Source organism: Lissotriton vulgaris, chromosome 4_1, assembly GCF_964263255.1.
Source record: "Lissotriton vulgaris chromosome 4_1, aLisVul1.2, whole genome shotgun sequence".
NCBI lineage: Eukaryota > Metazoa > Chordata > Amphibia > Caudata > Salamandridae > Lissotriton > Lissotriton vulgaris.
This window is the reverse complement of record NC_141691.1, coordinates 526599188-526615007: the sequence shown is the minus strand read 5'-3', so window position 1 is coordinate 526615007 and position 15820 is coordinate 526599188. Positions and strand designations below refer to the sequence as shown.

At 43.2% G+C, this 15820-nt stretch overlaps 1 protein-coding gene across 2 annotated transcripts in view; it reads left to right on the top strand.

Annotated features, from left to right (window-relative positions):
* Positions 1-15820, top strand: part of LOC147721191 (apoptosis-inducing factor 1, mitochondrial-like) — a 249867-nt gene that overhangs the window by 25877 nt on the left and 208170 nt on the right. For both annotated transcript variants that reach the window (XM_086964674.1, XM_086964673.1), the window contains exon 3: positions 11394-11493. In XM_086964674.1, the coding sequence (XP_086820800.1) occupies positions 11394-11493 (100 nt within the window). The remainder of the gene's footprint in view (positions 1-11393; positions 11494-15820) is intronic.

Below are 15820 nucleotides of genomic sequence, written 5' to 3'. Positions count from 1 at the left end.
CTAAGAATGAGTCTTTAAGGGTTCTGTGGAGGACTTTGGACCTGCCGAAAGATTTTGACAGCAGATCTCAGAGAAGGGATTATATAGGTAATATGGTGTTCGGTACTGTGGCATGGACATTGTGGACAGAGTTAATAGTTACTGCTGTATACAGGTGGGTTCATGCTATGGCTTGTGGACCCTCTTTCGTGGTGCAGATGTGTTTACTATCTTGAAGTTCTTCTGCTACTCCTGTATTTAGTTCACTTTTAGTCTGTCTGTAGTGGAGTAAGGATGACATAACTTTGGCCATATGTTGCTGTCCTTTACCACTGAAATCAGATGATTGATCTAATTACACCAGCATACCTTATTCTTCTTTTGCTGTGTGCTTAACAAGTGATGCTGACCTAACAGCAGCTTGTATGCAACAACATGGTTAAGAACACCATTGCTTATAAGATGCCATATATTGTGCTGCCTTGCAGAAAGGGCTATTACTGTTGAACAGTTTAAGTCATATAATTGCAATAAGGTCACATACCCACATGAACATGAAGGAGGGCCTTACATCCAGTAAATAGGAACATTTCTCTTTGAAAGAATCAAAACGAATGCTCTGACTTTCCTGTATGTTTTCAAGACCTTTCTTGTATCTTTGGATTGCCAAGTCTGGATCTACCACTAACCCATACCCTACCATTTCTTCTAGTTCACCAGCAGATGCAAGTTAGGCCAGGATAAATGTTTAAAATGAGTGTGAGATTGTATACAGTGAGAGTAGGGGCACTGAATCAATTCCCATAAAAATATGTAACAAAATAGCATAGGTTTAATGGAACATTTGAAGATATTGGCCCAATAACACAGGCCCTGCATTGGAATCGTATTCTCACACAAAGTAGAACAGCTAGCATGCAACATGCAGCCTAGTGTTTCTACCGCAATGGTAAATAGCTTGGGCATGAGCATGTATGTGGCATTTAGGTATTTCCAAGTCTGCCAATGGTTTCCACATTGACACCACTTCTAGTCACTGATTAAGTATGTTACAACCTGATTTGAGATTGTAGTTTGCTCACCAGTCCTCTGAAGCCCCTCCATCCAAAACACTCGCTGTAGTAGTGTTCAATAAGTCTAATAACACTTTTTTTTCTAGATACCAGTTTACTGAGGGGCTCTTTCATGTAGTTAAATTTTCACTTTCTAATCCGAAAAAAGAGGAGAATCTTTCTGCTCCTAGAGATGAGGTGTAATAGATAACTTAGTATTGGCAGTAAACTTTGCTTACTCCTGATCTCATGTCTCTATAATGTCGAGACAGCGAATTAAGGTTGAATGAACACCACGTTTTGCTGGGGAATCCATGTCTTCCACTGCAGTTCTCCACTGCTACGCTTCTGTCTTTGGGAGACATCCAGGTACTCCACAGTTCCTCCATGTAATTTGCAGTCCTTAGGCCATTTCTCTTCCTCACCCCCAATAAGGAAGGGTGTAAGTGGCAGGTGACTAGGCTGAGAAGTCTGAAATGCCAGTTCCCTAGTACTTATGCCATCACCTGGCAGGAGCAGTCACAGGTCCCGCAGACAACTTGCACCTTCACACCCTGAATAGGCTCTCTGGAATCAAATCTCTTCTCTTCTTCTCAATTAACAGGAGGTGTGTAAATGCAGCGCTGCCAGAGTTGCCCTTCGTAATAGCATGTCAATGAATTCCAGGAGTGATTTTATGGCTTGGCTGTCCCAGAGTCTTGATCACCATTTTATTTATTTATTTATTTATTTGTATAGCGCAACTAATACCCTGAGGCATCTAGGCGATTGGCATCCAACCACATGACAACGCTGAGATTCTGTTGAAGGCTCGGGGTATGAATATGAAAAAACTACAGGGTAAATAACCAAGTCTTGAAACCTTTCCTAAAGGAAATCTGGTCAGGCACATTTTTAAGCTTAATAGGCAGACGATTCTACAGTCTGGCCATGATGTTTACAAATCTTTTACCACCCCAGTTCGAGAGTCGAGGTTTGGACACCTCCACCAACTTGAGGGAAGAGGACCGAAGATGTCTAGAGGGGGTGTACCAGCGGAAACGATCAATCAAATAATCAGGGTCATGTTTATGCAGGGCCTTAAAGGCAATGCATAGCACCTTGAAATTGATCCGTTTTTCCACGGGTAGCCAGTGTAGAGCATTAAGAGCCTGCTTGGCTGAAGAGTGTTTAGGAATGCCAAAAAGCAGACGAGTCGCAGAGTTTTGGAGAACCTGCAGTTTAACAAGGAGTCCCTTGTTTACACCAACCAGGGCATTACAGTAGTTCAACTTGGACAAAACTAGTGCAGAGGCCACCGTTTTTTGTAGTTCTGGAGGTATGAAAGGAAAACATTTTCCCAGAATTTTCAATGTGTAAAAAGTAGATGATGTGATTGCCTTCATGTTATGGGAAAAAGACAGGGTATGACTCCCAGGTTTTTCGCCTTAGTGGCTGGAATGGGAGGGGACCCAGTTCCAGCCACTAGTGGACCAGAAGGACTGATCTCTGCCAAAAAGTAGAACTTCTGACTTATTAGAGTTTAACTTGAGGCAGGTCTCCATCTACTAACATGTCGCATGCAGGCGTGAAAGTTGTGGGCTTTATCCTGACTATTATTTGACATGGATACAATCATCGGAGTATCGTCTGCATAGGATACCATAGCAAACCGTAGGATTTAATCAATCTTGCTAGCGGGGTAACATACACATTAAAAAGGGTTGGGCTCAAAGACGAGCCCTGTGGTACTCCGCATGGGAGTTTAAAGCTATGGGACCTAAAGTCATCCACTTCACGAACTGTTCATGATCTGTCAGGAAGGATTTGAAAAATGAGAGGGCTGCACCTGCTATACCTATTTCTTTGAGCCGATTTATCAGTAGGCTACCGTAACAAACGCCTCCGAAAGATCCAGCAGTATCAGGGCAGCCATGCCTCCATTATCTACTGAACGCCTAATTTCTTCTGTTGCAGTGATCAGTGCAAGCTCTGTACTGTGCTCACTCCAGAAGCTGTACTGCTTAGAGTACAGGATATGGTTATTGTTAATGCAGGGCTCGAAAAATCTGAAAAATGGTACTAGTCCTGCAGGTCTAGTACCTTGAAAAATCTCCTCGACCTAACAGTAACCTACTTGACCTCCGTCTCTGAAAGCGGAGCAAATGTGACAAGATAACTAGATTTAAAGGCATCTTTATTGCTCATTTGCTTTGTGAGCAATAAAAAGGCCTTTAAATCTTTTTATCTTGTCACATTTGCTCTGTTTTCATAGACAGAGGACAAAAGTTAGTATGTTTTCCTACTCGCCAGAAAGGGCAAGTAGGACCGACCTAAAAATAGCTCTACCTCATATAATTTACCTCGCAAATGCGAGCGGTCGAGTGGATTTGTCGAGCCCTGCAATGAAAGTTGATAGTTCTTTGTTCATGTATTTTTCAAGAAGTTTAGCGGGCAAAGACAGGCGAGAGATTGGACGATAGTTGCCTGAATCTGTTTTATCCAAGTTGGATTTTTTTTTTAAGAGGTAAAATGGAGGTCTTTTTCTAGATTTTAGAGAATATTCCAGTTTTAATGGCTAGATTGAATATATCTGTGAGTTGACGTGCAACTGTCTCCGCCACTGTGTGCAATATCTTAGGAGGGCATGAATTCAATGGCGATCCGGTTTTGGTGGCCGATAGAAGTTTAGCGACGTGCTCATAAGCTACAGGTGGAAAATCTAAAAGTTGAGGAAAATCAAAAACTCTGAGAATTTTGTGGTCCTTTAATTCTGCTCTCTCTGCATCAGATTGTGAAGACTGAGTGCTATTGTCATTTACAGATGACGAGGCAAACATATCATAGATGCTAGATACTTTTCCACAGAAGGAAGATGCTAGGGTGTTATACAAAACTTGGTCTATTACATTGTGTCTAGACTGCTGAATGTGGCTGAGTTTCTGGACCGTAGCAAACAATTCTTTAAAATTATTCTTTGCTACTTCAATTTTCTCGGAAAAATAGTTCATTTTAGTTTTATGAATAATTTCTTTATATTGTGTCAGTAGTTCCTTTATATGATTCTTTGTCCTTGGTGTCCTAAAACTTTCTCCAGTGCCTTTCTTGTCCACAACATTTTTTTAAGAAGCCTTAGCTCCTCTGAAAACCAAGGTTGAGTGGGGGGCTCTCCTGCTAATTTCAGGCCAGGCCATCACAGGTGGACATAAGCTTGTGGTGCTTTCAGCAAAGAGGGACTCTTCGCTGCCTAGGCTTTGGCGTGGAGCCCTAGCCTCCAGAGAAGGCAAATACTTCAGCAGTCTGCATGGCCAGATAGATCTGACTCTAGCAGCATGAGCATTTGGCTAGATGTTTCCAACTACGCATAGATGGAAGGTGACCCTGCTAGGCCTGTTTGTTGGGTTCATTCAAGGACGCTCTGCCTGTTGACAGGTTTAAAGTGCCTCCCCTTTCTGCTGGTCCTCTTCAAGCGACCTCTGGTTGGTGTGTTGATATTGTTTTGTGAGGAATGCCCACTCTTCTAAATATTACACCACAGAGTATGTAGCCAATCCTACAGTAGGAACAGAAATCCTTTTATAAGCATTAAGTTAATCTATAAGCACCACTGACATTGGAATCCTATGCACCCACAGGATCCAAATAAGTTACAGACGGCACCACAGAGGCTAATTTGCTTCTTGCGTAAGAGAGAAATATCTGGAGAAACTGCATAGGAACTAGTTCTGGCTTTTAAACCAATTTGGAAACTGAGAGACTGACTGGAGCAAAGATAAGCCTTATTATTCGGTCACAGTGGTCAACTACTTGATGAAATGAGGCTTTCAAAAAGACAAAGTCCTCATTTCATTCGAAATGCAAGGGCTGTTTTGCAAGGAGAGAACCAGTCTGAAAATCTTAACTGTAATTGCAAAGAAAATTGAACAAAATTTCAAAAAGGGCCTTGAAAATAGAGTAAGCATCACATTATGTCCTGACCAATCAATACAGAATTGTTTAAAAGACTGTACTATATGTACGAAAAGTACATATAAAGAGATCTGTAGCCGGACTCCATGCAACTTTGCTCTAAATGAGACTTAACTCTGAGCAGATGGACATTATTAGTCACTATTAGAAACACAATAGTTCAAAATCCAAGAAGACAGTGCCATGGGAGAGTAATGTCCAATTGTGAGGCTCAGCTGTAAAACGGGGTATATTGGAGATCTCATCCCTAAAACAAAACCATAACCAGTCGAAAGAGTGGATAGCGTTGACATGGTTTGCCCTTAAACCCATCATTTTTTTGATTGTTTTTACAACCAGATGTTATTGGTTTTCAACTGCATCATCTACAGTCATAAACCTTTTGTGCATCTTCAATCAAGTACATAAAACACACGGTCATCTTTTCCTGGTGCATTTGTTCAGAACTTAGCCCCAACATAACTATCCAGCCCTCCCTCCTTGAGTTGAGCTTAGGTGGATACAATCTAATCGTCAAATACTAATGGGTTCTGGCTTACTACGGAGTCTGTCGCACCTGTTCCCGGTGTCCTTGTCCGTCATTTCCTTCTGGATCCACTATTATCTTGTCTCTCCATTGCCAATTCACTTACTAAGTTTTCCCAGGCCCTTGCCCTGTCTATCTTCTCTATGCCTCGGGCCAGCCTCCCTGAGCAGCAATCCGCCTTCCGCCCCGCCCATTTCTCTAGCTCCCTCCTCCAGGAAACATTCATAGGCCCTCCCGGTGCCTTCCAGTTTCTGGCTATTTTCCTTTTGGCCAGGACAAAAGCCAAATCCTAAAACTTCCCGGTCGTTTTATATTTGGCTGTGTGTGGGAACAATCCTTGTAAGAAATGCTATGGGGTGTGCAGGAGCTCCCTGTCTATGAGATCCGCTATCACTTGTCTAATCTCTTCCCAGAAACATGCAGCGTGGGGCAGCTACTGAACATGTGTATGATGTGCTTCTCTCCCTCCGCACCTCGGGCACACTGCTGTGTCTATACAGAAGTATCTTCTAATGCGGTACGGGGTATGTAGAAATTAATCCATTTGAATCGCGCATTCCTAGATACTTTCTGGGTCCGCTCTAGGATCCTGTCCCATTCAGCCTCTGGGATCTGTTTACCCAAATCTCTTCCCATTGTAATCGCAAGCGCTCTAGTGGCTTGTGCATGTCCTGTCTCATTGCCTTGTACAGGCAGGAAACTGTCTTTATTTTTCCGCTGACAGTGCTACAGATCTACATCCTGCCAGTACATGCGGTTCCATACCTCCCGATGACCCACCCATTTCCCCCTCCCCCCTAAGTATTGCCTAATCATTATGGTGAGGGCCCTGTGTCGAAGGAAGTAACCTCCTGGTAAAACAAAACCCATCATGATACCTTGCACAGTTCCGCTTTGACCTGTCTTGTATATTTTGCACATTTCCTAATATAGGAGTTTGCCTTGTCCTATTAGGTGCTTGAGAGCCTTTGACATAATGCTCCCTGCTTTTGGTTTCTGTTCAGATGCTTGGGCACTCAGGTTGGCCTCCCATACTCGTTGCCTTCTACCACTCTCAATCTGTTCTGCAACTTAAGATCGGAAAGCCCTCCCATCTTTAGTCCTGGGATCTCTTCTTACACTCAGACTATCTCATCTGTGTGAGATTGCCCGGTGCTTCTTTGTCTTCCCTCAGTTCTACTTTTATAGATCACTGGAACTTCACAAGTCTTGGGTACATTCTGATGACTTGCATCACTGGGCTTCAGACCTCAGACTGTAGTTTTTAAACTTGCAGTGCATAGCTCCTGCAGAAATGTATTTAATTTGTGTTAGGCAAGGAATCCCTTGAAAATCTGTTGCGATTTGTTTTTCAAATCTCATTTCTCCAATGGGATAAGGTATAGTTATCCTCAGCAGTAATGTTACAACCTAGGGCTATTGCGGGTCTTTTAACCGGATTCCTTTGGTATTTGGTAAACCTGAACAAATCATGTCTACTATGCACAGTATCTCTGGAACTACCACATTCTGGGACAGCTGGTTTCAAAGTCCCCCAGACTTCCTCTTTATTCTTAAATTGTTAATGGAAGCAGAGTAGGATTACATTTACCCATGCTGCAGAATTTGGTATCTTGCAAAGCTGTAAGGCCCACAGTTCAGTTCTTATGTACTTTGGTCTATAGGGACGATTGTCTGGGTTTAGGAAATAATTAGTGTGACTCACCAGTCACTAAGGGTTTGTTTGTTTCAATTGCAGATGTGTATCTGGTTTGATCAGGCACACACAGGAACTCCCTTGGTTCTTGAGAGATTTTTTTTTAACTGGCTGGCAAGTTACATAGGTGGATCACAGTCAGTTCTCAGTGGGAACTGGCGTTTCTGCTCATTTATGCTGGGTTGCAGTCACCAATGTGGCATGGCATTGGAGAGAGAACACTATTTTGTGATAGTGGACAGATGATTCAGGAGTGAGTGAACACAATGCTCTGTGATGCAGCACTAGTCTCTCCCTGTAATTGCACCATTGCACAGGTGATTTCTGTTTCTCAGTCTGTTAGGCAGGACAGCTTGCATTCTTTTCTGGTGCTGTCGGTCTTCAAATTGAATACCCTCACAGCATTACAGCGTGAGCTTTACCTGGAGGCTTATTTCTGAATTTGGGCACAGTCTCTATGCAAAAGGGAGTCTCTCTCCTCTACTTCAGGGTGCATAAAAAGTCATTTTTTCGTTGATACTGGGCTATAATCTCCTCCTCTCCTGTGGGAAATTGCAAGACAAATATTCTGCCTCTGTATCTTACCTTCCTCTGCACAAGTCTGCAAAGCTTCTTCCTAATAAAAGTTAAACACTAGATAAGCCAAAGTGTTCAACTTCAATTGGCCACCAACCAATTGACTGCTCAGATACAAAGTTGGCCCCCAGACTTTGGGGGAGACCATCATATCAACGTGCATTGTCCTATCTGGTAGGCTTCATCTCACCAGAGTCTAGTGGAATTGACATTATTTGGTGCCTATTGGGTTCCAGATTTTCTCCGGCCAATCAGATGCCGCTGCTGGGCACTTGCATTTGTTCTTTAAAAAACTAAAAACACCACTATGTGATGGATGGGCAGACAGCTCGGCTAGTTGTATAAAGTGTGCAGCAGTTTTTCCCTCACCTTGGCTGTAGTGAAAGGCTGACCTGCTAAAACTGGTTTGGTTGTAGTTCATTGTACACAAAGGATCCTTCCTGCTTCATTCAAAGGATGGTAATTTAATCTAAGAGACTTGCACTTGGCTTTACAATGAACAAATTACTCAGGGTTTTTGACCCTACATAGCCTATGCTAGGTGTTACTTGCATCCCCATAACAGTCATCAAGAGTAGTAAAAAGGGTACCTCCTTGGTGACCAGCCTTAACCCTCTCCTTCATTTTGCAAGGTTTTATGCATGCTCTCAAGTCACCTGTGAGATGCTCATTTTACCTTTTCCATTTACAGCTTATGGTCGCCACGGACATATTGGAATAAGGTTGGGATGATTCTTGCTGGAAACGCTCCTTCAGTCCGTGGTGGAAGATACCCAATTCATCTCTTTACATAGATGCATTGTAACTAAAGATGATCTTTCTTGCATTGCAATCCTTTTTCTTTCTTTTTTTTCTTTCTTTCTAGTGGTGAGAACCAAAATGTTGATTGCCATGAACAAGCATATGGCACTGTTCTAATTAACTAAGCGCATCATGTTTGTGTTAGCCTTCCACATTGCAGGTATTGACAACATGAATGTGAATAGCCTGAGTGGGGATCTCCCCTCACCCACATGAGTGGAAGATTCACCACAAAGCCCCAAACCCCTGTTAGTGGTCAAGGATGGGGTCGTCCAACCATTGATACTTCTTCTCATGTATCACCACGGTATGACTAGTTGTCATTCTGGGTGGGTAAGGGGCCGGGATGCCGATGGCACTGCATAATGTTGGGGCATTTATATATCCCTTTCCTCATAACACTGTGACCTTTTAAGAGTCCAGTGAAAGATCAGAGACCATCCAAGTTGTTCAGTCATCGTAGTGTCTACTGCTTGCTCTTGGCACGCCTCAGACCTGCTTCGCTACTCCAGAGGGACTGCATCAGCCGCTCTCAGATGAGATATTGTCAGCCATGGAAGGAGAGGAGTATCTTTGGTCAACTGGCGTTGAAATATCCTTTGCACTTCTGGGCCTCTTGCAGACAACCTGGATATCTTGGTGGCTACTAGGAAGTACTTCATCACACCTTCATGCACAAGCATATGTCTGATATTCTGCCATTCGTCATTGGTGACTAACCTGAGTACATCTGCTTACTTTATGGATGAAGTTATAGCTTTCCTGGGTATCCTGGTTGAAACTAGGGTGCAAATGGATTCCTTGAAGACTGACCTGACTGTCATTCACTCCTATCAAAATATGTCTCAGGAGTCCTGTAGGACCATGTCATCTAAAGACATCTGATCATGCAGAGTCCTCTGTTTCCTCTGAACAGTTGCTCCATGGATTCATAAAGATCGAAGCCTGTCCCCACCATTGATGGATACTTAACCTTTTGAGCAGGTGGGCATAAGTCACTGTAGCTTCTATCACTTATGTATTACTTCTTGATAACTATATAATTGGTCAGCCACTTAAGTGAATGGAGATCCGATTGTGCCCCAGTAGTTGTCATGGCATTCTACTGGATTATATTCATCCTGTGGAGCCACCCCCCCCTCCCCCTCGTTTTAAAGGTTGTACGAATTTTATTTGAATGAGGAGGTTGTACTTGCAACATTCTTCCTTGCCTGCATGCCTTAGTGTCCAAATTGACTCTTCACAACCTTGCCAGGAATGTTGTGTGTTTTCACCTTGATCGAACTAAGGTTCTGGGTTCTACACACCAACTGTTTGTGAATTTTGTCAGCATTGATATCAGCTGAACAGCTGCCAGTGTCAAATCTTCTAGTTGCACACCATCATGTTCCACTAATAGCTACTATCTGCATTGTATTCTAAGTTTATTCTGGAAATTCTGCAGAGCTTTAAGTTTCTGCTATTGCTTGTGTGTCAAGCTTATCCATTTCAGATTTTTAGTAATGTTCTGGCGTTTGGTAAGCCTGCATTGATAAAGTAATATGCTGGATTACAAATGCAGAAGGTTGAGTAGTCTTGGACTGGATAAGCTACTCTCTGGTTATGCATAATCTACTTGCCTAAACTATCAATGCTTCCTTCTCTACCTTTTCTTATTTTCAGTTGCTGTGCAGTCTAGTTGCAAAGTTGAGAATGGGAGAATCGGGACGGGAGAGTTACCTTTCTGATGCCTTTGTTACTGTTCGTTCATAACCCTTTCACTAATCTCAACTCCCTCCTGCTGATCGCACAGCCTGTGGCCACAACACCAATAGACATTACTCCTTTTTCTAGACAACACTGGTCAAGGATCACATGTGCATTCACACAATGCAGGCGGTGCTGCATATGGTGTTTCTGGTTGTGCTTTGCTGGCACGCAGAAGTTTGAATTAACAGTTTAGGTGATACTTGGCAGGAACTTTGGGACTGTAGTAATTGAGTCACCATAAAATTAACTTTATCTTTTTTCCATCCCCGACAGGAGTCTTTCAAAGGTTTTCTGGATTACACCGGGAACCTTATGCCCATCAATAAAATAATTATCTACACACTAATTCTATGCCTTAGGCCTCATTTCACACTCCACTCTCGTTTTGCTCTTCTTAACAATTAAGTCTACACTGTAGAACCCCCTGCCATCTCATGTTAGTCGTTCTTGTTGATAGGTTTGAACTGTAGTGAGCATGTAGGTAATGAACTAGAACCAAAAGGCTTTATTTGCTCACATTTTTTTTATTTTTTTTAGAAAACATTAACATTTTATGTTTAGGAACCATTGTCTCGGGTTTGCTCTTTGTTTTATGTGCTGTATGTGGGTCTACTTTAATTAGCTGGTGCAAGTTTGTATGTGCTACTACTAACTGTTTTTCCAAATAATGAAATGCATGATTTTTGTATTTCGTTTGTGTTTTTGTTATTTATGGAAATATGTTTAGTTGACATTTTATTTTTCTTAAAATATGTATTTCACATATTTTGTGTTAACGAACATGAAAATGTCTGTTACAAAAACATTTGGTGGGCATCGTATTAAGATGCTTTATTGCTCAGAAAATTGTAGACCTTAGTTTGCGAAGGAATTCAGAGTATTTCATATAATGCTTGGCTTATTACATTTTCCTAAAGCATGGGAAAGGTGTGTGCTGTGATTCATGTTGTATAATGTAGGATTATAAAATCTGGCCTGCAAATGTACATTTGCACAACAGTGCCAATAGTGGAATTAAGCTAATCCTGTAGTCTTAAAATCATATTTTCTTCTCTGCTGTTGGCAGGTTTTCAAAATCTTGAAAGATGATAAGGTGCGGTACAATGACCGAATATCCACAATTACAACCAAAACAGAAGACCAGTCAGAAGAATCCAAAGAGCAAGGTACATAAACACTGTCAGGGTCTTGTGCATTTTAGTTATTTTCAGTGGCCATTTCATTCTTGATTGAATAATGGAGGGGATGAAAGTCATATTGTTTACCTCAACCCCATTTAAAACTTTAGCGCCTTTCATCATTCCTGTTAAATAACTGGAGAATGCCGTTATACTTTCAGCTGATACAGGTATTTATTTATTTAGGTTTTTTTTTCTTACCTAAGAAAGATGCCTGATCAAGAATCACATGCTTGTTTAGTACTTACTAATTAATGTAACCCGTCTAATTCTAACGTTGTCAGAAAAAAGAAATTCAAGGGAAGGTAATGCATGCTTTAAACATTGTACCAAATCCAAAGATTTTACTATTCATAGAATTATAATTTTGCAGAATTACCGAATATCCTTTCAACTAGTAGAATTGTGTTTCTGTTCTTTTCACTAAGCGGTTCTTCCATGTACCCCTGCTTGCATTCACTAAACGTTTCCAAGTGTAAAAGTTACGTTTTTAAAAGTATACTTACATTTTAAAGTGTCTTTTCATATAAAATATTGACTGTGGATAATTTTTTAACCAGATAGCTACCCTAAATAGTTTAGCAAAATATTTGTAATGAGATTCATTTAAAAACGTACCCCAAAAGTTGGCAATGAGGATCTTTTTGATACATTAGCAGCAGATATCAGTCTATAATGTTGAAAAGCATAATTATGTGCCATTTGTGACTTGGCACATCTCTCAGAAATCATGTCCTGTTGTGATTCCTCCCGCCATCACAGGTGTCCTCAGATTCTTACCTGTTTTACATTTGACACACCATTCTGTTGCGTTTCTGGACTTCAAGCTTTTCTCAGAGCTGTAAATAATGCGTACCACTATTACCAAATCTATGCTACTCGGTTTACTAATCTTCAGAAGCTGGAAGGCTGAGCTCGCCCTACTGGGATTTGGATTTGTAACCTAATTTAACCCGATTAGTCCTCAGCTCACTGAGTTTAGCTCACTAAGCCACCCAACGTGTCTTGACAGCGGGGTGCCCTGCATGCTACTCGGTTTACCACTCGCCAGAAGAGGGAAGGCTGAACATTCCCTGCTGGGATTGGGATTTGTGGCCTTAATTTAACCCTATTAGTCCGCAGCAAAGTTCAGCTCTGTGAGACACCGAACATGTTTTGAAAGCGGGAAGCCTTCGGTTTACCAAGATTGGAGATAAGAGGAATGCTCATCCGTCAGCCAGGCTTGGGGGGAAAAACCACTATCTCTACATGGCTCAAATCGGGTGGAAGGATGGTGGCCAGGACTGCAGAGTGTACTACTGCAGTTTGGGCATATGAGATTTATCAAACTTGCATGGGAACCCATTGGGACCTGGGGCATTCCCAGTGTTTAATCCCAGTAAGGGCGCTGTTTAGTGACTCAGTCAGTTGTAGAAAGAATCTTGAGGGGAGGGCATGTACAAAATCTACAATCTGCTCCTGGGATAGGACCTCCTTCCTAGCACATGCACCCTTGAAATGAACAGCAGAGCTGTGTGCTGTCTTCTAAGGATCTGTGAGCAATGTGCCAGATGAGTCCTGAATTTGAGGGGTAAGGGGGGGCATGGATAACACTCTGACATACTCTATCGAGCATTTTTACTGGATTTATCTTCCCTATTGATAAATGCAACTTTGAGCCACCTGCCAGGATTTTTTAGCCTGTTCTAGCATGACATGTTGGTATTGTACCTGTAAGAGACCCAGTTATCTACGTGCCACCTGTCCATCTGCCTCACGACTGCTCGTCCAATGCTGTTATTTGAGTGTTGAGGTCCACCAATTCACGCGTCTTACGCCGCTGCAACTCTACGCAATAACTAATGCCAAGCCCCCCTCCCACCCCACAACCCCCCCCTCCTTAATGTGAATTTCAGGGCTTCACACAGTGTCTCAGGTGATAGGAGGTGCGACACTATTGATGAAGTACGCCCCAATAGAGCGTTCCATGTGACAATAGTATTACCGGTTCTGCAGTGGCTATGGTGATAGGCGGCAATGGCCCACCTAGAGCTGCATAGTGATCGAACAGACCTCTGGCCAAAACCGTAATGTCCGAAACTCTATATTGGTAGGGCCGCGGGTCAAGGAAATAATCCAGATGGGAAAATAAACCATTGGCAGCTGAGATGATTGTGTAGACCCAGTCAACCATATGATGGGCCTTCCATATGTCGGCCGAGCCCAAAGCAGAGATGGAAGAGAAGGATGTTGCTCCAGACTCTGGGAGCGCTCCACTAGGGCTCCGCCGATATATTTTAGGCTTCACCACCCTGTTCCAGTCCCCAGTCAACATCATTAGACTCCCAGGCAGATTGCCCCATAATTTCGTCATTAGCTCCGCAAATGTAGGACCGGGGGGTACGGGGCGGTATGGGTATGGAGCATAAACACATATAAATGGGAGGGATTCCCCAGCATACCTATAACTGCAAGGTATTGGCCCTGTTGGTCGACCATGATTTATTATGTTGATATGGGACAGTTTTTTTTATTTTTTATCAGGATACCTGGACCCCCTCATAAACCCAGAGTAAAATACTTTAGAATAACTGACCTTAGCCAGACACAGGACTGTGTGTTTCTTGGAGGAGGAGAATAGCCACCATCTTGGCATGTTACTAACGCCCTTCTCTTAACCTTGTCAAGTAAGTGGTCTATTTGACCTATGGACGGAGGGTCATTTTTGAAGGAAGGTGAGTGGCGAGAGTAGACAGATAAGGCGTGTGGGAAGTCAGGTGTCCGGCAGACATGTAACACAATGATAAAGCATACAAGACCCCTCGAAAATAATACTAAATCAGAAACCATTAACCCTCAACACCCCACCCCCAAATACTTTGGAAACAGGAAGTGTCTGTTGTGAGGCAGACCACTCCTGAGCCCCAATGGGGAGCTCCGTCAAGTCTGACCCAATGATTCCCCATACCCAACAGAAAAAGGAAAGAACGGGGGCCTGCGGTTGTTAACCATCCACTCCAAATGTCTTCTGGCCACACATAGAGGAGAGTACATCGGAGTTCAGAGAAAGCACCCAAAGGATTTAGATTTCCCATCAGTGTTACTTGGAGGTAAGTGTGGGAAATGCCAGGGATTCCTGGGCTCTACTCTCAGCGGCTGGAGTGCCTTTGGTCCGCCGGGAGTTCCTCCCTAAGGAACGTGACCTATTACGACTTTTTTGCTGGGGTCTTAGTCAGTCTGTTGCATCTCTCTCTTTGAGATGAATCCAATTCCATTGACTGGGTAGTGTGAGGTTTCGCTGGCGTTTAAAAGAATAATGTCTGTGATTGGTACAGGACCTTCAGCTTCGCCAGATATAGGAGCATGTAATGAATATCGAGTTCCCTGAGATGCTGCTTAGCCACTTGAAATGACTGCCGTCCTAGTATAATCTGGAAAGGTTGTGATGAGCTGTGATTAGTGCACAATAATGTCTTGAAGCTTGGCGAATTTGAGTATACCGTCTGTATACATATAAAATAAGGAGGTTTGCAATCACTGGTCTGAGCTTGGGGGTGGAGGGGGTGCTGCCCCATTGCCCTGTGATCCTGCTCAATGACAAACCGAAATGAGGGAGCCTCCAGGGGGCATCAATGTGGGGGCCATTGATTCTGGAAACGTTCCATCGAGGGACCCTCGCACCTCTCGGGGAAGTCAACAAATCGTAGGTTGCAGCGGCAGGCCCTACCTTCTGTGTAGGCTCTGATCCCTGCCCGGACAGGCCTGACTTGTTACAGGCCTCATCTTCCAATGGTAGCCCTCGCCGCCCGGCTGTGGGCTGCAATGTCCGCAATCCCACCCCAACAGGTGGGGCTGCTCAAACCTCTCCCAGGTGCTCACACAGCTGTTTGTTGACCGCACAGAGCAGTTTTAGATTGTGGCCATTTAATTGACCCGAAGACACAGATTACCTTTATGACCTAGTTTCCACTCCTACTACCTGCTGTTCAGAGGTGCTTTTCGTGCCTATGAGAGAGCACCCGATTTGTCCACACAGCCTAAAAACCACAACTTACTTCAAGATGATTTCTGTACTGATTTCAGGCTCTGCCCTTGGGTGTCCGCTTGGAATGCCACCTAGAGAAATTGCAAAGTAGCCCCATGACCTAAACTGGCACAGTCCATGAACTAATTTCCAGGCCTAGAGCAACCACTAATGTGTCGTGATACTAGACCGTGTTGGATCCGTCTGAAGCGGTCGCTCCCCACGCTCCCTGGCCATCCCTGGTGCCTATTACTCTGTCTGGTATCGTAGCGCTTGCTGCCTGGTATCATAGCGCTTGATGTTTAATCATTG